We start from the raw sequence: 23,459 nt of genomic DNA, 5'->3' as shown, positions 1-23,459 counted from the left end.
TCTTTAGATAAAAGTTTTGTAATTTTTACACAGAGAAACCAATGCAATAGAGAAATGTGGATTCTTTGCTGCCATGTCTCTGACAAAAGAGGTACATATCAGTATGAAAAACAAGGAAGTCATGGCTTGGATTCCTTGTGCTCTCATCAAAAGAAGATGTCCAAAAAGGAAAAAAAAAAAAAAAAGTTAAATAGAGTTTTCTTTATCAACCTGTTGCTGACCTCCACTTCCACATTCCTCCATAACAATTTTTTGAAGATCTAAAGTGCAACCTCACCACCACTTTGGTTCTCATCCATAGTAAACATGAAGTTACTCGTCTGATTGGCGTGCCGTCTAAGAAAAATAGTTCAACAGAGCTGACCTGAAATTTGAGTTCTCTTTTCATGCAACCAAGAAAACAGGAAGATTTTAGTCTTGCAGGATATCATGGTTTTATTATTAAATTTTTAAAATAATTACATATATATATATATATATATATATATATTTTAATTATTTTGCTATGATACATTAACTTCCATATTAATTTTAATCTTAACCAAGCAGTAAATAAGAAAAGGTAATTTACAATTTAATTGATGATATAGTTAAAATTATAAATTTTTTATTTTTAAGAAAAACTAAATGAATGCTTATATTTATTTTTATTAACAGAATAATTATTTTTAAAATTTATTATTAATTATAAATTAAAATGATTAACTTAAATTTGATAGTTAAATTATTACAAATATTAAAATTATGAAGGTTAAATTGTTATAAAAAAATAAAATAAAATAAAACATCTTAAATTATTACAATTTTAACTTGAATTTTGATTAAAAAATTATTTTATTAAAAAAATCTCGAAATTTTAATTATTTAATTATTATATTTTTTTAAATAAAGGATTAAGACTAACTTGTAAATTGCGAATAAGAAAGGAGGGTAAGGACTAAACCGTAATCTCGTAATTGATGAAGCAATTCCAAGGCCTGGTTCCTCAATCCTCATTAGAACAACAGTCCTCTGCTCGGTTGAGGTCGTTGAAGAAGAAGAAGAAGAAGAAGAAGAAGAAGAATGGGGATCAGATTCATATTAATGGTGAACAAGCAAGGGCAGACGCGTCTAGCTCAATACTACGAGTGGCTCACCCTTGAAGAACGCCGTGCTCTCGAAGGCGAAATCGTCCGCAAATGCCTTGCCCGCACCGAGCAACAGGTTTTCTCTCTCTCCCTAATCACATTCGATTTAGTTGCATATTTTCTTTATAACTCAATCAATAATGCCCAGATCTTCTTTTCCTCTGATCTTAATACCTCATCCTCCTCTGATTTTGCCTCCGTTTTCCTTCCTTTATATAATTTTTAACACTATTTAATAGATGCTAAATTCCGCTGCAAATCGCTTTTAATCCGACATCAAATTCTATTTAAAAGGAATAGTTGAAAATTTCTTTGCATTCCCAGCGTAATTTAGGTTACAAATAAATAAAAGAATTCCTGGTAATGTAGGGATTTTGATTTTTCTTAGGGTATATAACTTTTAAAACCTTTCTTGAAAAGCTTTCTTGTCAGTAATGTTATTGTTTTGGATATTCAATAACAGTGTTCTTTCGTTGAGCATCGCAATTACAAAATTGTTTACAGGCGCTACGCATCATTATTTTTCCTGGTTGGTGTTGACAACGATGAAGTAAGTCCCTTTTTTTTTCAAATTTGTTGATTGGTGTTTTGCTTTAGGATTATTGTGCTTGCTGAACCAGGAAAGTGGCTTGAATTATTCGCATTGAGAAGTTCTAATTGTGCTTAGTGTTCTTGCTTCCTTTTATCTATAAATCTATATTTATGTATAACATTATAGTGATTACTGTGGAAATTGAGATTCCGCCTCGCCTCTAAAGGGCCTAACACACACTGCTTAGTAGCATGAAAGCTTCAATCTTTTAAGCAATAATATTGATGGTGATCATATATTCAATAGGAGTTGACTTGAGATTCTTCTTGATATATTATGCATTGCTTTGGAGAAAGTTTAGGAGTGTGTCGGTCTTGGAGGAAATGGATGACATGGGTTATAAAAGAGCACTTTGGAATTCTTTCTGTTTTCTACATTTATTGATTTAGTCATGCTGGGTGCTTGAAATTTGCTTGTCCAAACTTAACCTATAGTTCATTTTAATGTATTTCTTAATATTCTCTCTGCTTGCGTTTTGCAGAATGAGCTTGCAATATTGGAATTCATACATCTCTTAGTTGAAACCATGGACCGCCATTTTGGGAATGTGTTAAGCCTTCTCAGGCAATCTTGTGTTACTGAAAGTTCCTTCTCATCATTAGTTACCGTCGGTTCATAATTTATTTCTTTTATCCAGTGTGAGCTAGACATCATGTTCCATTTAGAAAAGGCACATTTCATGCTGGAGGAGATGGTCATGAATGGTTGTGTTGTTGAGACGAGCAAGTCTAATATCCTGGCACCAGTACAGCTGATGGACAAAACATCATGAAAAGGTTGCTTAGGCACTATCATTTTGCTCTGGGATTTGGGATGGGTTTTTGCATTTTTATTAATGTTATTTCCATTTGTACAATAAGCTCATAAATGCATAAAAATTCTTCCCTTGCTAAATGAAAAACTCAATGTTGCTTCGTGATGATATATACAGTAAGGCCCTCTGCATATTCAAATTCTCTTTTAACTCGATGAGATAGCCATCCTTTTTGGTGATTTTATGGCATGCTTAGTGTAGCAAAGGCATAACCTAATTGATAGTCATGCATCTCATTTTAAGAGAAGATAATTAGTTTAAATTCCTTAGGTTCCTTCCCCTTTCTATTTGACAAAGGAACATCTGCTTTGTGCCATGCCAATAACTTGTGTTCAGAGAATGATGATCTCTGATGACCAAACATGTATACAAAGACTCCATTTGTTTCAATCCTATATATATATATATATATACAATCTGGATTTTTTTATTATTATTTAAATTTTGGATTAAGCCTTGACCTATGACTTTCACCATTATAGCTATGCAGAAATTCTCCTACAGGCAGTACAAAATTCGTGTATTAAACAAGCACTTCTTCACACTGAATTTTGTGTGCTAAGAGGTAACTTGATTTACATACAATCATCATATCATGATTTCACGAGTCTTGTTTTATATACAAATTGATTAATACTCTGCAAACAATATCGTTCCACACACTAGCTTGTACCCTTGTACATTCTATCAATGGCACTCACCTTACCTAGGTTATTCCCATCACAAAAGCAATTACAGATCAAATGGCTGCAGGTCTCCCATCCTTTCTAGGATCACTTACCGCAGTAAGTGTCCCATGGAATATTTTAGAACCTTTTCCATTCTTCCGCCCCATGGCAATGGGGTTTTGGAGGGTTTGAACAACAAGCTGGACTATAGCTCCCAATGCCTTAGCCTCCAATTGGTGTCCCTTCTCTTCCAAGAAGAGCTTTGTTTCCTCAGCAACCTCTATGTGATCACCATCGATCACGGTGAAGTTCTCATACTGCACAATGTTAGGTATTAACTGCACAAAATCAAGGATGAATCAATTCTCCCTTCAAATATTAGATGCACATAATGCTTTCAAAAATAAGAAAAAAAAAAGGCATAAATTTGGAAGTTAGAAACCTTGTGGTAGACCCTTGGACTCTGAACTGCAGTTAAAGGTTCCATTCCCAAGACAAAATGGTTAATAAAAACTTGTGTTACTGCTGGAATGATGTCCATTCCTCCACTGCCTCCCAAGACTCCTACCAGCTGATCATCCTGCCAAGTTTACAGAGTAAAATGTTAAATTCAAAGGGGATAAAACCATTGCTTTTGAGTTGGAAGAAACTCTAACTTGGAAACAGAAAATAAACTGACTGTGTCACAAGTATACCTTAGTAACAATAATGGGGGTCATGGAAGATAGGGGTCTCTTGTTGGATTCAATAAAATTTGCAGGAGCAGGAGGAAGCATGTCAAACCTTATCTCTGTGGGTGCTGAGAAGTCACCCATCTCATCATTTAGCACAATACCAGTAGAAGGAGAGAGAACTCCTGCTCCGAAATTATAATTTACAGTGGTTGTCATAGATACTGCATTTCTCTCGGCATCAACAATGCAGAAATGGCTAGTTCCATGATCTCTAAGCTGACTCCACCTGCCAATTTTGAACTAGAAGCTTTAGAACTATCACTAATCAATAAAGATCCCAATAATGATATTGGCAGAAAGATTAGTTTTTTTCCATTCAATTACAATGTAGAAAAATACCTGTTCATATAATATTCTGGAAGAAAAGTAGTATTATCTAATATCATTTTCCGAATTTGCTCAGCATAGGATGGAGAAAGCATTTCAGAGACGTATTTGTGAATGTCTACAAACTTAGGGTCTCCCAAATTCATTCGGACAGCAAACATGTGTTTTAATGCTTCAATCAAGCGATGTACCCCAAGATTCCCCTTTGCAGCATCTGAAGTTCCATAGCTATCAAAGATGTTCAAGACCTGTTTCATATCAGAGTTTAGATGAACTTGACCTACATGCTTAAGAAGTTCCACAATCCATTGTCCAAAAGTCAGCATACAAGGTAAAAAATTTGTAAGGAAAGGGAGAATATCACCGACCAGAGACAATCCAACTGTTCCACTTGAAGGAGGTGGCATTCCATACACAGTGTAGCCCATCACATTTGCAGCCATTGCATCCATTATATCTACCTTGTAATTTTTTAAATCCTCCATTGTTAATATCCCACCAGCTTTTCTTACATCCTTCACCAACTGCTCACCAACAGTGCCATTGTAAAAGGTTTGTGGCCCCTGTTCTGCTATTGCCTCCAGGCTCCTGGCTAGCTTCACATTGTAGCATCTATCACCAGCTTGTAACAACTTCCCATTTGGTGCAAACACTTGCTTCAACCCAGAGTCATTCAAAATTTTTCCTGCATTGTGAACTATTGCTAATCCGAGATAAGGTGCAACAATAAAACCATCTTTCGCAAGTTTTATGGCAGGTTGGAATAAATTCCTCCAAGCCAAACGTCCATGCTGTAACCAAGCTTCATGAAGACCAGCAATCTCACCAGGAACTCCAATTGACAATGGACCTGAATACTTGTCTTGAATGTTGTTTGCATACATATTCTGGTTTGGACAATTACATTAAAAGAGCCATTAGATAAAGCAAAATTTTCCAATTTTCTACATTTGATCTAGTCACTAGTGAGTCCCCTAAGCAACCAACCCAAGAAATGTCAAAACTTGTACTGTATATTTCAGCTGAAAGGGAGAACAATGAACCTTTGAAGCAGCTAAGGGAGCAGTTTCCCTCATGTCAAAAGCTTGAGTTTTCAAAGCCAGTGAAGACCTAACAATCATGAAAGCTCCACCTCCTATTCCACTGGACATTGGATTAACAACTCCAACACATAATGCTGTTGCCACTGCAGCATCAACAGCGTGCCCTCCTTGTCTAAGCATTGATGCTCCGATGTCAGAACATCGGCCATCATCAGCAGCCACAACTCCTTGATCCGACTCCACAATTTCACCATCATTAACTCTAATCCTCTCATTGAAATTTTTTCCTTCTCGTAATACCCAGGTAGTTAAATTGCCTCCAAATATTAGGCCTACAGCTAAAGTTGGAACAGTAATCTTAGCATTAAAATGAATCCTCTCGCATGACCATAAGAAAATCATATTCTACCAGTCTAATAAAAATGGGTTGAATGATTGTGAAGCATTATGATACAACACTAGGTATGATCACCAACCTTTTAGCTTAGGAGAGATCTACATAGCATACTGAACAATAAAAATGATTTTAAAATTCTTCCATATCAAAAGATTTATAATTTTTTAATATTAATTATTATTTCCTCATTACCACATAGGAATTCCAGGTATTATCCTTGAGGCTGGAATTGGATTTCATAAAAAATTCATAAGGGGGAAAAAACAAAAATGAAAAAGCTTTAGTACTTTGTGTGTGTAACCCATACACTGGCTTCTAGAGGCTGCAAAACAGTCCACAATCACAGTAAGAGTTCTCGCTCTGAGGATTAATTCCAGAGCAGAACAAGAAAAAGAGGTTATCTTTTCATAGAAAATCTAACAATTTAAAATTTACCCAGATTCTGAAATTACGAGAAAGAGAAAATCTGAAAGCAAACATGAAGAGAGGAGAAGAATAGAAACAGACATGAGATGGTGAAGAAACAAAGAAGGAAGCAAAGAGCCTTGATCCTCCAAGACTTGTCCCTATAATTAGCAGTTTGATTACTGGCCAAAAGTGGGAATTTTAGCATCTCTCCCCCCATGGCCATGATTCCTCTTGCTTGTGTGTGGCTCTCGGAAAATAGGCCGGAGAATTATGAATGATATTTGGTGGAGGAGGGCGAAACTAAGCTAACGTCTTTGCTCATATTGACATTGTTCGTATTTGTGGGTCCCAATCGAAAGTGAAATCTTTTATTTTTTTTATTTCATTTAATGTCAATTGAATCCATAAAGCATTATGATACAACACTAGGTATGATCACCAACCTTTTAGCTTAGGAGAGATCTACATAGCATACTGAACAATAAAAATGATTTTAAAATTCTTCCATATCAAAGATTTATAATTTTTTAATATTAATATGAAATCAATGCTTAATTATTATTTCCTCATTACCATATAGGAATTCCAGGCATTATCCTTGAGGCTGGAATTGGATTTCATAAAAAATTCAGAAAGGGAAAAAAACAAAAATGAAAAAGCATTAGTACTTTGTGTGTGCAACCCATACACTGGCTTCTAGAGGCTGCAAAACAGTCCACAATCACAGTAAGAGTTCTCGCTAAGAGGATCAATTCCAGAGCAGAACAAGAAAAAGAGGTTATCTTTTCATAGAAAATCTAACAATTTAAAACTTACCCAGATTCTGAAATTATGAGAAAGAGAAAAATCTAAAAGCAAACATGAAGAGAGGAGAAGAATAGAAACTGACTTGAGATGGTGAAGAAACAAAGAAAAAAGCAAAGAGCCTTGATCCTCCAAGACTTATCCCTATAATTAGCAGCTTGATTACTGGCCAAAAGTGGGAATTGTAGCATCTCTCCCCCCATGATTCTTCTTGCTCGTGTGTGCCTCTCAGAAAATAGGCCAGAGAATTATGAATGAGATTTGGTGGGGGAGGACGAAACTAAACTCATTGTTCATATATGTGGGCCCCAATCGAAAGTGAAATCTTTTTTTTTTTATTTCATTTAATGTCAATTGAATCCATATTTAAAAATTTAGAAAATATTTTAATGTCAATGAACTAAAATTAATTTTGTAGATTTTTAATAAAAAAAAATTTAAAGTTTAAGTTTAATTTAATTTATTTTAATTTTTTATTTAATTTAATTTAAAAGTTTTAATTTAAACTTAATTTAATTTAAAAATAAAAAAATAAATTTTTTAATTTTTAAGTTTAAATTAAGAAATTAAGAATTTAATTTCAAAATTGAGAAATTAAATTTTTTAATTTTTTATTTAAATTAAAAATTTTAGTTTATAAATTAAAAATTATAAATTTAAATTTAAGTTTTTAAATTAAATTAAATAAAAAATTAAAAATAAATTAAATTAAACTTTCACAATAATAATAAATTAAATTTTAAATTTTAAATTTAAATTTAAGTTTTTAAATTGAATATTGCCACGTACATCTCCCTTCTCTTTCTTTTATTATTTTCATTTTTTTAATAGTGAATATCTAAAATCTTCTTTAAAATTGTAATATTGCAAATTTAAATTTTACTTGAAATCACTTATATTCCAGAAATTATCTAAACCTTAAGAATCACTTCCTAATTCATAAATAGTATTTAGAAATTTTTTAATTTACCATTAAATGATTTTTCTGCTTAATATTAAATTTACCATCTGTTTCATAAAAATAAATTTATTTTTTTATCTTAAATTTATAAATAAAATTCTCTTTTAAAATAATAATTTATTTATTTTTATTAATATAAACCTATTTAATATATATTAAAAATAAAATTTATTAATTTTAAAAATAATTTAATAATATTAATTATTTAATTTTAATATAGCAATGTAAGTGAATTGTATATTAAAAAATATTAAATAAAATTTATTGCTTTAACTATATTAATTATAATTTTTAAATTATATAAAAATATAAATAAATCTATCTTTATGACCGGATATAATATATTTATTTATTTATTTATTTATCTGTCTAAAGTAGACAATTTTTTTTAAGTGTTACTATGTGAATATATTTTTTATTAGTATTATCACGTCATACTTAATATATAAAAATTGTCATGCTTTATAATTATAATAAAGTAATTATTATCTATTATGTTAAGTATTTAATTTTTTATTTTTTTTTCATTATCTTTTTTTTATTATTATTATTCAATTTTTATAATTAAATGATTGAAAATATTAGATATATTTTTAGGAGAAAATATTAGATATACTTAATTAATATTTATTTAATTGTTACATATTTTTTATAAATTTATTATTTAATGTTTCTTCATTTTTAATACTTTATTTTTATTATAAAAAATTTTAAGAATTGTAAAAAAAAAAAAATTAATAACATAGTTTAAAATTATATTATGAAAAGTAGTTATATGAAATATTTAAATGTTTTTATCTCTCTTTTTATATATTTAATAAATTTTAATTTTTATTATTTTTTTATATATTTTATAATACAATTAATAAATACTTTGTTTACGCTTATTATTGTTTAGAAAATTTTACAAATTATATATGCCAAATGGAAATTTATTTAATTTTATTAGTTTTTATCTTTTGTTAATTTGTATTACTTTAAGTTATGATTAAGTTATTAATTTTTAAATTGTGTATATATAAGTTATAAATTATTTAATAATTACCTTTTTAATGTATAATAAATAATTATTACTACTAGATAATTTTGTTAAAACAAATAAGGTATAATAAATTAACATATATTTATTCCATATATCTATAATTTTGTATAGTACATACATATATTTTTTTTCTTTTGAACTACCTTTATGTTCTTTAGATTATTAATATTATTTTTTTAGAATAATACTACTATTATTAAATAAATAAAATATTTGAATATATTATTTTTTTTAATATATTAAGAGGATATAAAAAATTAATATTTTAAATTAATAAAAATAATAATATAATTTAACCAACCTTAAATTATTCCATATCTTTAATTAACATTTCTATTACATATTGCTATATTTATTTATTATTTTTATTATAAAATCTTCATTGAAAAATTCACAAGATAAAATTTTAGTCTACATTAAAGTAATAAAAATAAAATAAAAAATAATTAACAATAAATTTAAAATATTATTTTTTTTGTATATATTATAATTAAGAAAAACATAAATTAAAAATATTCATACATTTTCTTTGGAAGATGTAATCTAACCCATTATCATCGACTAACAAAATTTTCTCCTCATCTCTAAGTGAATTAAAATGCCATAAATAATTATCAATCAATATATTAAATGTGTTGAAAAATCATTTAGAATTTATTAATTTATTTGTAAATCTAATGCACATTCTTAAAATGGGTTTTATTATTATTAATATTTTCTTGCGGGAAAATGGATTAAGTTTTGGTTATTACAGTCAACCACGTTACTTAGCAGCTGAAAGTACACGCAAATAACAAAATTAATACAACATTTGAATTACAACGTTACTCTTCAATATTTTTATGTTTTTATTTCTCAGTTATCATATATTTAGGTAAATGTCATTGTCTCTCCAAAGGAAATGAGCAAATATGGCAAATGCAACATTTAAACTTTGAGAAATGTAAATAATTGAGTGTATTTTATAGTTATTTTATTATAAAAAATAAAATAATTTAATAAAATTTTGTAATTCATCTCATATAACTTATACTACTAAAAATTAATATTTTTTCTGTAAAATAATTAATTATAAAAAATTTATTAACTTAAAAGAATAAAATTTCTTCATATATATATATAAATTACATGCAAAAAATTTAATATAACAGTGAATAAATTCATTCTCATATGACTTTGAATTCTCTATATACACTCTCTAAATTTTATTAAAAAATTATTAAATTAATATTATATATGCTTTTTGCAACACCCTCACTGTATACATTTCGTACATTCTACTATTTCGGTAACCAGTGTCAGTCCGGACAGCTAGAATGTCTGAAAAAAAATATTTAGACTAAAGTGAGGAATCATAATTAACACAAATATTAGTAAGAAAAATTTAGAAAAAATTTTAGAAATAAAATACAACCAAGTTAAGTGAGCCGGTGCCCTAGCGATGGGTAATCCAGTGGAAAGTTGCGGTCCTCGCAACTAGGAGCCCTAGACCCGAGAGAAAATCTATAAAATAATTTTTGGGACTCCAGGGAAGAGTCATTGAGGTTTCTATGGCATTAGAATGCCAAGAAAATGCTTAGAAAAATTTTTCAATCGGTACAGATAATTTTAGTCTGTTAAGCCAAATGGAGGGCATTTTGGTCATTTCGCCTTCAGAGACGATTTTTGGCCGACTTGTCCAGTTAAGTGAATAATTATTATAACATCAAATATAAATAAATATTGCTAAAAATTAAATTGAAAATGAGTAGAAAAGAAAAGGAAAGAAAAATAAAAGAAATTAGGAATTATGACATCACATGATGTTATTAACATACCCCCACCCAATCACCATTTGACAAACTAATAAAAAGAGATAAAAATGAACTTAAAATGAGATAAAAAAAAAAAAAACCAAAGAAACCAGCAGTTTCTTCTTCATACGAGCTAAACCAAGAGAGAGAGAGAGAGAGAGAAAAAAAAAGATCTCCATGAAAGCTCTTGCTCAAGCTTAATTTTCCCTAAGCTTTCCACCCCAAAACCCTAAACTTCCTTCACAAAAAATTATCCCTAAACCTTGAGGAAGCTTTAAGTAGTAGAAAATTGAAGAGAGATTGAAGTTTTAACAAGCCAAAAAAGTGGTCAAAAGAGGTTAGTGTCCAATCTCTTAGCACTTTTCCTTGATTCATGCTTAATACCATGAGATAAGTAGAAAATATAAGAAAAAAAATAAAAATTATGTGTATCCATCCCTATAAATTTCAGCAGCCTAAGGGTGATTAGGGTTTCATGAATTTACTTGAAGTAAAGTGTTTATGAGCTGCCCATAGCATGAGATGAGTGCTTGAACATGATTGTGTAAGTGAAATGCAAGTATAGTGCATGAATGAACTTGAGAAGTTGGACATTTGAATAACATTAGGGTTTGCTTATGTAATGGTATGCTAACCTTGTAATGGTCAATTAGTGACCATTTGAATGTGTGTGAGAAGGAATTGAAGTGAGTAAGGATGTTGGATTTGAGTTTAGGTGAGCTACCTTGGCTGACCTGCAGGACAGAGTATGAATCCAGCAGGTTTGGGCAGTTATAAATGGATTTGTAGAGGTTCAATTGGTGCAAGGCCAATTGGACATGAAACTAGACATATAATGGCACAACTTTGGTGAAGAAACCCTGCCCAGAAAACCAAACTAAGTTGACCAAAAAATTGCCCTAATTCGGGTGACATGCATTCTGCCTGGGCAAAATGAATAAATGAACAGTATTTATTCATTTGGTCATAACTCAGTGTAGAAAGGTCCAATTGACCTGAAATTTTACCAGAAGAAATTTGAGACAAAGATCTACAACTTTCATGAAGAACACAAATCCAAATTCTGACCATAACCTAGTCAAATTGCCAACCAAACTTAGATTACCAAATCTGGTAGAACCAGTTTTGCCCAGAATTTTGGATTCTGTCAAATCCGGCCAGTTATGATGTTTAGGCCATAACTTGAGCTACAAAACTCTAAATGGAGTGATTTAAAAAAAGAAATGTAACTAGACACAATAAGGAACAACTTTCATAAGATAATTTTGCCAAATTCCTACTGTACGAATGACCAATGGAACAGTAAACATGAGGCTTGAAATCTGAAAATTATAAATAACTAACACTAAGCTTTGAAATGGAATTGGCAACTAATGCCAACAACTTTAGAATGCAAAATGTGGTTTGTTGATGATATTTGAACCAATATACCTATTATCTATGAAAAAGTCAATATTTTAGTTGACTAATAAAATGAATAGTAACCTTACACATAAAGTACAAATATTCAAGAAATGGCTTTATAATATGCCCTAGTAGGCCTAATGTGATTGATTTGGATAGGTTGGTATACCAATAGGGTTCTAATAGTAGTACTACGCATGATGTATGGCTTCATTGCCATTCTGTGATGATAGCCTATGGCTATACTGATTATGATATTATACTTGGCTTTATGCCTTATTGCTTTTTATGGCTTATTAGCCATTCTGTTTGCACACCGGGAGACACATTGTGATCGATAGTGTGACGACCTGAGGTACCTGGTACCCAGTGCTAGTTTACCCATTTATCCAGTCCGGTCAATTTGTATAAGTTACTTGGGAATGGAAAAGTATAATTGCAATTGAATTGATTATTAAAGAAATTAAGGAATTTAAAAATCAAGATATAGATCAAGAATGATTACAATAAAATACAAAGAAGCTCAAAATCATCAAGAAAATAATTAACAAAATGCATGAAGAAGTTAATATCATAAAATGTAATTAGCCCTCAACTAAACAATAAGTTAGTAATTATTTTTTTTATGAACATAATAACTAGGAAATTATTATTTTTATTTGCATATTATATTTTCTTGTATTATTGGCACCACTAAACTTTATACTTAGCGCGTCGCTTTTGCAACACGTAGGTACTGAAGATTTGGACAGAGGGCCCAGTAGACCACAGATTGGGTAAGGCCGTTCACAGTTCTGTATAGTGTCCGTGTCACCTTACAGACTACAGTGCATTGGTAGGACACTAGGTCCCATTTTGTATTTTTTTGATTTTCGTAAGCTTTGTAATTAAACTCTTATTTTATCATGTATAATTGAAACCTATGTAATATAATTTTGTATTAATGTAAGTATTTGTAACTTTGTGTTTATAAATAACATATGAGAATTTATTTATGATTTGAGCCTGATGATGATGTGAAATGAATGAATGATAAATAGAGGAATTGTTAAGAAATTGTTGTAAATTGATGTGATACAAATGGAGTTTGAGAATGATTGGAAATTATTGGAAGTGTTTTTCACAGGTTCTAAAGAACTGTTTTCTTCATTTTTTGCCGGCACTCTGCCGGATTTTCTATAAAATTTTCGGAGCCGCAAATTAATTTATAATTTCAATAAACAATCTAAATGAGATCAATTTCATAAATATCACTTAATAACTATAATAAATAAATTAAGAACTGATAAATATCAATGAGATAAATTATGGTATTCATGTACACTGTGTGGCATATCTTGCTCGACTACACTGTAGACGGGTAAGTGGTGTCACATTTAGTGGTATCAGAGCACGGTTTAGGCGTTTCTAGGTTTAGGCGTTTCTGGGTCTAAATAGAGTCCATACCATGCATTGCATTTGTAAGAGTCGAGGTAACACTAATGCAGATCTGTTTGTCTTTCTTATTTTGATTAGGATATGGACTCCACGTCACAGAGAGCACTAGATGAGGAAGTAGAGAGTCGTGCTCCACCTGCAGCTGAGACTGGGGGCCAGGGAGAACCTGCTCCACTAGCACCAAAATGCCTGCACAGCCTCTGCTGGCTATGTTTCAGCAAATGGCTGAATTCTTCAGACAGATGGCTGAGGTTATGCCACCACCACCACTTCCACAGTGGAAATTCCATCTGGAAAAACTGAGAAAATTTGGGGCTGTGGACTTCATTGGTAAGAAAGAAGATGACTCGGTGGCGGCTGAGAATTGGCTAGATCGTACTATAAGAGTATTGAAGCAACTACATTGCACCCCAGAGCAGAACTTGGAGGGTGTTGTGTCCCTACTTCAAGATGATGCCTATCAGTGGTGGGACACTATATCTAGTGAGGTCCAGCCAGAGTTAATAACTTGGGATTTCTTCCTTGTTGAATTTAAGAAGAAGTATGTGGGAAGTGTGTACCTAGAAGACAGGAGGAGAGAATTCATTAACCTGAGGCAGAGACAACTATCAGTAGCGGAGTATGAGAAGGAGTTTGTTAGACTAAGCCGCTACGGAAGAGAGATAGTCCCCACAGAAGCAGAGAGGTGCAGAAGGTTTGAAGAGGGGCTAAATGACAACATCAAAATAATAATCACTACCTTGGGGATTATGAACTTCACAAAATTAGTTGAAGCCGCACTGAAAGTGGAAAGGGTCAGAGTAAGTGAATAGAATAGGATAGATAGGCAGCGTAAGAGGGAATTTGGACCAAGGCAGTCAAGTATACCGACTGGTAGTAAGAAGTTTAAAGGTTCTGGTTCACAAGATCAGACACAGGGCCAGAGATGCCAGATTGGAATATTTATAGCTAGCTCCCTGGGCGCAATAACAAGGGGATCAACCCCAATGCCTGAATGTATGCACTGTGGTAGGAGACACAGAGAGGAGTGTCGATTGTTAATTGGAGAGTGTTTCAAGTGTGGGGCTACGAATCATTTCACAAGAGATTGCCTTCAGAGAAGTGGTTTAATAGCTCCGGTACAAGTTGATAGACCTGCCCCTACAGCTCAAAGGGGTAAAAGATCGGGTAGAGCAGAAATGGCTGACATTTCATAAAAGATTGTTTCTGAGACATTTGAAAGGCCCGAAGTCAGGGTGGCACCACAGGTATATGCTATGGAAGCTCAGGAAGAGCCAAACCTAGACATTGATGAGGCGATACAAGGAAGTGAAGAAACAAGGAGGTAGCAACTCCACGATCACTTAAGTCAGGTAAATTTCGAGGATGAAATTTAAATTAGAGGGGAAGAGTTGTAACACCCTCACTGTATCCATTCCGTACATTCTACTGTTCCGGTGACCGGTGTCAGTCCGGACAGCTAGAATATCTGAAAAAAATATTTAGACTAAAGTAAGGAACCATAATTAACACAAATGTTAATAAGAAAAATTTGAAAAAAATTTTAGAAATAAAATACAACCAAGTTAAGTGAGCCGGTACCCTAGCGATGGATAATCCAGTAGGAACGCAACTAGGAGCCCTAGACCCGGGAGAAAATTTATAAAATAATTTTTGGGACTCCAGGGAAGAGTCATTGAGGTTTCTATGGCATTAGAATGCCAAGAAAATGCTTAGAAAAATTTTTCAATCGGTACAGATAATTTTAATCTGTTAAGCCAAACGGAGGGCATTTTGGTCATTTCGCCTTCAGAGACGATTTTTAGCCGACTTGTCCAGTTAAGTAAATAATTATTATGACATCAAATATAAATAAATATTGCTAAAAATTAAATTAAAAATGAGTAGAAAAGAAAAGAAAAGAAAAATGAAAGAAATTAGGAATTATGACATCATATGATGTCATTAACATACCCCCACCCAATCACCATTTGACAAACTAATAAAAAGAGATAAAAATGAACTTAAAATGAGATAAAAAAAAAAACAAAAGAAACCAGCAGTTTCTTCTTCATATGGGCTAAACCGAGAGAGAGAGAGAGAGAGAGAGAGAGAGAGAGAGAGAGAGAGAGAGAGAGAGAAAGATCTCTATGAAAGCTCTTGCTCAAGCTTAATTTTCCCTAAGCTTTTCACCCCAAAACCCTAAACTTCCTTCACAAAAAATTATCCCTAAACCTTGAGGAAGCTTTAAGTAGTAGAAAATTGAAGAGAGATTGAAGTTTTAACAAGCCAAGAAAGTGGTCAAAAGAGGTCAGTGTCCAATCTCTTAGCACTTTTACTTGATTCATGCTTAATGCCATGAGATAAGTAGAAAATATAAGAAAAAAAAAATAAAAATTATGTGCATCCATCCCTATAAATATCAGCAGCCTAGGGGTGATTAGGGTTTGATGAATTTACTTGAAGTAAAGTGTTTATGAGCTGCCCATAGCATGAGATGAGTGCTTGAACATGATTGTGTAAGTGAAATGCAAGTATAGTGCATGAATGAACTTGAGAAGTTGGACATTTGAATAACATTAGGGTTTGCTCATGTAATTGTATGCTAACCTTGTAATGGTCAATTAGTGACCATTTGAATGTGTGTGAGAAGGAATTGAAGTGAGTAAGGATGTTGGATTTGAGTTTAGGTGAGCTGCCTTGGCTGACCTGCAGGACTGAGTATGAGTCCAGCAGGTTTGGACAGTTATAAATAGAGTTGTAGAGGTTCAATTGGTGCAAGGTCAATTGGACATGAAACTAGACACATAATGGCACAACTTTGGTGAAGAAACCCTGCCAAGAAAACCAAACCAAGTTGACCAAAAAATTGCCCTAATCCAGGTGACATACATTCTGCCTGGGCAAAATGACCAAATAAACAGTATTTATTCATTTGGTCATAACTCAGTGTAGAAAGGTCCAATTGACTTGAAATTTTACCAGAAGAAATCTGAGACATAGATCTACAACTTTCATGAAGAACACAAATCCAAATTCTAACAATAACCTAGTCAAATTGCCAATCAAACTTAGATTACTAAATCTGGCAGAACCAGTTTTACCCAAAATTTTAGATTCTGTCCAATCCGGCCAGTTATGGTGTTTAGGTCATAACTTGAGCTAAAAAACTTCAAATGGAGTGATTCAAAAAAAGAAATATAACTAGACACAATAAGGAAAAACTTTCATGAAGATAATTTTGTCAAATTCCTACTGTACAAATGACCAATGGAACAGTAAACATGAGGCTTGAAATCTGAAAATTATGAATAACTAACACTAAGCTTTGAAATGGAATTGGTAACTAATGCTAACAACTTTAGAATGCAAAATGTGGTATGTTGATGATATTTGAACCAATATACCTATTATTTATGAAAAAGTCAACATTTTAGTTGACTAATGAAATGAATAGTAACCTTACACATAAAGTACAAATATTCAAGAAATGAATTTGTAATATGCCCTAGTAGGCCTAATGTGATTGGTTTGGATAGGTTGGCATGCCAATAGGGTTCTGATAGCAGTACAGCGCATGATGTATGGCTTCATTTCCATTCTGTGATGATAGCCTGTGGCTATAATGATTATGATGTTATACTTGGCTTTATGTCTTATTACTTTTTATGGCTTATTAGTCATTCTGTTTGCACACCGGGAGACACATTGTGACCGATGGTGTGACGGCTCGAGGTACCTGGTACCCAGTGCTAGTTTACACATTTATCCAGTCCGGTCAATTTGTATAAGTTACTTGGGCATGGAAAAGGATAATTGCAATTGAATTGATTATTAAAGAAATTAAGGAATTTAAAAATCAAGATATAGATCAAGAATGATTACAATAAAATACAAAGAAGCTCAAAATCATCAAGAAAATAATTAACAAAATGCATGAAGAAGTTAATATCATAAAATGTAATTAGCCCTCAACTAAACAATAAGTTAGTAATTATTTTTTTTATGAACATAATAACTAGGAAATTATTATTTTTATTTGCATATTATATTTTCTTGTATTATTGGCACCACTAAACTTTATGCTTAGCACGTCGCTTTTGCAACGCGTAGGTACTGAAGATTTGGATAGAAGGCCTAGTAGACCATAAATTGGATAAGGCCGTTCACAGTTCTGTATAGTGTCCGTGTCATCTCACAGACTACAGTGCATTGGTAGGACACTAGGTCTCATTTTGTATTTTTTTTATTTTTATAAGCTTTGTAATTAAACTCTTATTTTATCATGTATAATTGAAACATATGTAATATAATTTTGTATTAATGTAAGTATTTGTAACTTTATATTTATAAATAACATATGAGAATTTATTTATAATTTGAGCCTGATGATGATGTGAAATGAATGAATAACAAATAGAGGAATTGTTAAGAAATTGTTGTAAATTGATGTGATACAAATGGAGTTTGAGAATGATTAAAAATTATTGGAAGTGTTTTTCACAGGTTCTGAAGAACTGTTTTCTCCATTTTTAGCCGGCACTCTGCCGGATTTTTCATAAAATTTTCGGAGCCGCAAATTAATTTATAATTTCAATAAACGATCTAAATGAGATCAATTTCATAAATATCACTTAATAACTATAATAAATAAATTAAGAACTGATAAATATCAATGAGGTAAATTATAGTATTTCGGTACACTGTGTAGCATATCTTGCTCGACTACACTGTAGAAGGGTAAGGGGTGTCACACTTTGTATGAAAGGAAATTTTATTATTTTCATTAAGTTAATAAATTTTTTATAATTAATTATATTACAAAAACAAAAAAGATTATTTTACCAAAACCTCATAAAATAAGTTGTAAATTTATATTAAATTATCTTAATTTTAGTAGCAAAATGAAACCAAGTAACTAAAGATATGAATACAACATTTAAGTCCAAATTTCTTCTAATATTTCACCCATAATTTAAATTTTTTTTATTATCTAAAAAGAAATTTTAAAAAATATAAACTATTTTTTTAATTGGATTACGTCAATTAGAAAATAATTTTCAAAACATGAATTTATTAAATTTTTTAATATAATTATATGAATAAAAAATATCAATCTTTTAAACTTTTATTAATATTTTTTTAAGATTATAAAAAATATTTGTTTACATTATATATAATACTATTGGTGATTAAAAAAAAAATGACATCACTTCTAATTGGAACCCACCAGCCAAAAAAGAGTTCTCTTTTTTATTGACCGTGCGCTGCCTCGAAAGCAATTTTTTAAACAACGGAATATTGTTTAATTTGTGTTCAATTTATCTCATTTTTTATTTTTGAATTAAATTAGTTTTAAAATTTACATTAAAATTTAAATTGTCTCAAAATTGTTATGCATGAAATCCACAACCTTTTACATGCGAGTGAGTTATTTTTTTTATTTTAATTTATATTTTTAATTTGTAATGAATTTTAATTTTAATTTTAATTTTAAGTAATTAGATAAAATATAAAAATAGTGTTTTTTATATTTATAATTTTAATTATAATTACAATTATTTTGTTTTTCTAATTTTAGTTAATTATAATTAATTTTAAATTTTTTAATTTTTATTTTGAATTAACAATATGAAAGTATGAAAATATTATTTATTATTTAATTTTAAGTAATTATATGAAAATAATATTTTTTATATTTTAGTTAATTAACACTTATTATAATTTTTTTGAATTTTAATTAGTTATATGAAAAAATAAATATAATATTTTTATGTTTTTTAATTTAATTATTTATAAATGTAACAAATTTGGTTTTCAATTTCAATTTTAATTTTATAAATTTATTTAATTATATGAGAGTATAAAAATAGTATTTTTTATTTTTAATTGCAATTAATTATTTTTAAAATAATATTTTATTATTAAAAATAAAAATTATTAAATATTTATTTAATTTGATACATTTATCTCGCTTTTATATGGCTGATCCATTTGAGCTTTAATAAAAATTTTAAGAACTAATTTAGCTAAAAAATAAAAAAATAAGCTAAATTAAACCCTCTAATAAATACAAGGAGGTAAATTGGACATTATTCCTTTAAACAATCTTATCCATTCACATCAATTAAATAAAGGAAACTTGAGTTCCTTTGCATTCCACGAAAATAGTTGCTAGGTGCCTTTATATCTCCAACCCAAGCATTTCAGCGTTATAGTTTCTGCAGTCTCTCGCACTACATGTTAAATGTAACATCCCACGTGGAAGGGAAGATTTCGGTTGAGAGCGATCTTTTAAGAGGACATGTGTCGTTAATGACTTTGTCCAAATGGAAAGAAGAAATGAATCGAATCCATCACCTACATCGGAAAGGGAGGTGAAAGTAAAGGGTTTTATAAGGTGACAAATCTCTAATTTAGATAGCGCATTTTTGGACCTCAAAAAAGAGATTCAAAAGATAAAGTCATGAAGTATAGTACGCTAATGCATACAACACTATCTAATTTCAAGAAGAGTGTAACACCCCAAATTTTATTATTTATGAGTATTTTTGATATTTTAATTTTATTTAAATTTTAGGAATTTTTTTTAGATTTTTCGGATTTTAAAAATCGGGTTCGATTTTCCGAAAATATAAACTTTGATGATTTTTAAAAATTAATTTAAAGACCATGTGGCAAAACTAAAAATATATTTGGAGTCTACGTATTTTTCTGAGTTTTACGGAATTTTTTCGAAATTTTTGGACCTCGTTTTCGGTCCCGAGGCAGAGTAAAAATTCAAAATTTTGTATTTCGAATCGAACCGGCCGAATCGAACCGGACCGGATCGGACCGGTCGAATCGAACCGGCTCCCTTTCCTTTTTCTTCTCCCGCGCGCGTCGTCCCTCTCTTTTCTCTTTCTTTTCTCTCTCCTCCTCCCTGCGCTGCGTCGCTCCAGTTTCCGACCAAATCCGGCCGATCCGGCCACCGATTGGACCGGGTCTTGTGTCTAAAATCATCTACTCGGCGAGAGCTTTCCATAGACACCAAGAACGCCGAAATCCATCGAGCGGTTTGTCCGATTTTTGCTCGGGAAGATTTTAGCCCATTTCGACTTTTGGGCTAGATTTCTCGAAAATCGTGAATCCCACGAGGAAACCGAGGCCACCAACACGCTCCATTCGTCGAGAGCTTCGCAACGACATAAATTTCGAATTTTTTCGACACCGTTTTTCGATGGGTCCCACGGAACTTCGCAGTGTAATTTCGAGCATTAAATGAGCTTAGAAAATTCTGAAAAATTTATGTGCTAACCCCCGTGTTATGGGCTTCGTGTAGGTATCCTCGATTCGCGGAAATTCGACAGTTGACCGGGTCTGCAAATTTCGGGCCAGACAGACCCGTGACCGGAAAAGTCTCCGAATTGGGCCGAGGTTTTGGCTAGCCCCCCATTGTCAGACGTCCCGAGCGTCCTCAAGTCGGAATCGCAAAGGTAAACCCGAACCTAGTTTTTACGTAATTTTCTAGTGCTTAAATAGGATTAAAAATCCATAAAATAATCGGGGTAGCTTAGAAAATTACGATTCTTTTTGCAATAGCTTAGTAATATTGCTAAGGACCGCGGGGCAAAGTTTTATAATTTTTAGAGCTTGTTTGGGCAGTTTTTGCAAAAATGATCAATAATAAGGACTAAATTGAAATTTTGCGTATTGTGATGGATGAATGATTTGATGGGCCCAGGTGGGGCTGTGTGATATGATTGAACTGTTGATGTATGGATTGTGAGCATAGAAGTGCGTTTTTAGCCCTTTTGCAGGTTGGGTAGGTCCTAGGTATAGGGGAGACTCACTGCGGATTTTACACGACTTAGGACGTAATTGGTCTTTTCTTTATTTGTATTGAGTCGATTGTATTAAATAAATGTAATATGATTGTCGTGAGCCGACAGCCTTCTTCCTCCGCCCAGCCGCCACAGTAATTTGTCGTCAAGTCTGTGAGTAAAATATTAATTTTAATTATAATTTCGATATTATTATATGTTCAGCATGCCCATGCATCACTTGTATGCATATATTTATGTAGTTAAACTCTAGGCACGATTTATGTTGCATTCATAACTGTTGATGTACCATGGATGTTATTGTGGTAATTTGGAGCAGTGTGCGTGCGTTGGCGTGCGTGTGATGTGGTGTGGACTATGGATAGGACGGGGTAGTCACGGCTTGAGTAATTCGCTGGGACCCGTTCCTTCGAGGGGTAGTCACGGCTTGAGTAATTCGCTGGGACCCTCGATTTGGTTATTAAGTGGAAGTTCGAGCTTGAGTAATTCGCTGGCACCAGGTTGGATTTAAGAGAGCTGTATAGGGGATCAGCTCCCATATGTTATGATTGATACTACAGGGTGTGTGAGTGCTCCAAATTACCTTTTTGATGTTATGATGTGAAAATGTTGTGTATGTTGCATTTCACTCTACAGGTTGCATTAGTTTCAGATAGTTATAGAGATTATAGTTAAGATTGATATTTTACTCTCTGAGTCGAACGCTCACTCCTGTTCAAAAATTTTTACAGGCCACAGGAGGATATTTTGTTCTGGGTTAACCTGCCTTTTTACCTCGCAGGTTGTTTATCAATATTGTGTAATTTTAATTACTCCTAGAATTTCCGCATGTGTTAGCAGTAATTATTTGAAATTGGTCTGTAATATTATATTCATGTTGGACCTGTAAACTTAATATTTTAAGTCTGTTTTGATGGATTGGATGAGGGAGCTGAGCTCCCATTTATTATTATACTTATTAGTATTTGGAGGGTGAGCTGAGCTCCCCAATGGATGGTTAATTATGTTTACAGTCGGGTGAGTCGAAAACTCCCGTTGGAAAGTCCATTTTATGGCCGGACTCTGTCCGTTTGTTTTCTTGAATTTGGGCCCAATGGGCCTTAGAGTTGGGTTAATGAACAGTTAGGCTTACTACGGGCCTCGGGGGCTTTAGGCTGGCCCAGGTCCTAGTGCCGGTCCGGCCCATAGGTTGGGTCGTGACAAATGTGGTATCAGAGCTTAGGCTCCAGATTCATAGGGAAAAATTATCTAAGTGTTGGGAAGAGTCTACTAGGAGTCACATGCGGAGTATAGGATTACATTTCGTCTTTTCTGTAATTCTTTGTTTCTAGATTCTACGTTATACCTCGGGAAATATAAGATTACCTCAGTTAGTGTCTTGATTTTCGTGGAGTACACAGAAATGTGAAATAGAGTTAGTAGACATGTGAGATCTATCATGAGGATACGTACTCCAAGAAATGTTATATTTTTGTCAGTATGGGTTTAAATGGTGTGCCCATTTCCTGTAAGACACGAGTACATAAAAGTGAGTCTTAAAAGTACAGTTGCCCTAGATAAGGATGAGGATACCACTACTGGCAGTCATCAGTAGATGACCCAGTCAGAATAAGTTTGTGATAATAGAAGATTCAGGAGAGATAAGAAATTAGGAGACCTAGTCTGTCAGGACGTATCGTAGTAACTATACAATGTTCTCGATGTCTGCTCTGTAAGCTGCAGATTACAGTACCGACATGAGATTATTGTGTAGAGCTGCGTGCATCCCCGTGGTGCTCCATAATGAGGGTGTTTGAGATGGCTTGCTTTGGTACAGCTTATGCGAGCAGAGTTCTATATTTGCAGAGGAGTTGGGAACTCTTGGCTAAGAGTCTAGAGTTAGAATATTGAAAGGTCACAGTTGGGTGATAACTAGAGTCAGTGACTCAGTTACCCCAGCATGAGCTAGAGTTACATCAAGAGTTGCCATCAGACCAGAGGTTTCGGACTAGTTGCAAAGTAAAGGTGACACTTATAGAGTGAGAATAGTATATCTTGTGTGTATCAGTATGGAATAAAGTATAACTCTACTACCTAGAGAAGGTCGAAACTATGAATTGATGATTT

The 23,459-nt window shown here is 32.2% G+C and overlaps 2 protein-coding genes and 1 long non-coding RNA gene across 4 annotated transcripts; 2 read left to right on the top strand and 1 right to left on the bottom strand.

The window, feature by feature from the left end:
- Positions 1-931: 931 nt before the first annotated feature.
- Positions 932-2,643, top strand: LOC110646550 (AP-4 complex subunit sigma). Its single transcript, XM_058145999.1, has 4 exons — positions 932-1,203; positions 1,591-1,677; positions 2,201-2,270; positions 2,358-2,643. Exons 1-4 carry the CDS (start codon positions 1,063-1,065, stop codon positions 2,489-2,491), a joined length of 432 nt encoding a protein of 143 aa, XP_058001982.1. The 5' UTR covers positions 932-1,062; the 3' UTR covers positions 2,492-2,643.
- A 393-nt stretch (positions 2,644-3,036) lies between these two features.
- LOC110646549 (glutathione hydrolase 3) lies at positions 3,037-7,174 on the bottom strand. Of its 2 annotated transcripts, none has more exons than XM_021800026.2 (7): positions 7,000-7,174; positions 5,306-5,643; positions 4,631-5,149; positions 4,275-4,510; positions 3,897-4,161; positions 3,644-3,781; positions 3,037-3,539 (listed from the first exon to the last, which is right to left on the bottom strand). In XM_021800026.2, exons 1-7 carry the CDS (start codon positions 7,115-7,117, stop codon positions 3,273-3,275), a joined length of 1,881 nt encoding a protein of 626 aa, XP_021655718.2. In that variant the 5' UTR covers positions 7,118-7,174; the 3' UTR covers positions 3,037-3,272. The 2 variants fall into 2 exon arrangements, with proteins under 2 accessions (XP_021655718.2, XP_058001981.1); XM_058145998.1 differs by lacking the exon at positions 7,000-7,174 and adding an exon at positions 6,210-6,977.
- Positions 7,175-21,455: 14,281 nt separating this feature from the next.
- Positions 21,456-22,305, top strand: LOC131179330 (uncharacterized). Its single transcript, XR_009148355.1, has 2 exons — positions 21,456-21,506; positions 22,085-22,305. It is a non-coding gene; the product is annotated as an uncharacterized LOC131179330 (long non-coding RNA).
- The last annotated feature ends 1,154 nt before the right edge of the window (positions 22,306-23,459 follow it).

Source organism: Hevea brasiliensis, chromosome 4 (assembly GCF_030052815.1).
Source record: "Hevea brasiliensis isolate MT/VB/25A 57/8 chromosome 4, ASM3005281v1, whole genome shotgun sequence".
NCBI classification, from domain to species: domain Eukaryota; kingdom Viridiplantae; phylum Streptophyta; class Magnoliopsida; order Malpighiales; family Euphorbiaceae; genus Hevea; species Hevea brasiliensis.
The sequence above is the reverse complement of the archived record's forward strand: the minus strand, read 5'-3'. Positions and strand labels throughout refer to the sequence as shown.

Excerpts from the sequence above, each read along its gene's own strand:
- LOC110646550 (XM_058145999.1), top strand. The coding sequence starts at position 1,063 with ATGGGGATCAGATTCATATTAATGGTGAACAAGCAAGGGCAGACGCGT. Across the intron at positions 1,678-2,200 it reads TTGGTGTTGACAACGATGAA|AATGAGCTTGCAATATTGGA; the intron begins GTAAGTCCCTTT and ends TGCGTTTTGCAG. Across the intron at positions 2,271-2,357 it reads CCGCCATTTTGGGAATGTGT|GTGAGCTAGACATCATGTTC; the intron begins TAAGCCTTCTCA and ends CTTTTATCCAGT.
- LOC110646549 (XM_058145998.1), bottom strand. The coding sequence starts at position 6,333 with ATGGCCATGGGGGGAGAGATGCTAAAATTCCCACTTTTGGCCAGTAAT. Across the intron at positions 4,162-4,274 it reads CCAGAATATTATATGAACAG|GTGGAGTCAGCTTAGAGATC; the intron begins GTATTTTTCTAC and ends CAAAATTGGCAG. Across the intron at positions 3,540-3,643 it reads GTCCAAGGGTCTACCACAAG|TTAATACCTAACATTGTGCA; the intron begins GTTTCTAACTTC and ends GATTTTGTGCAG.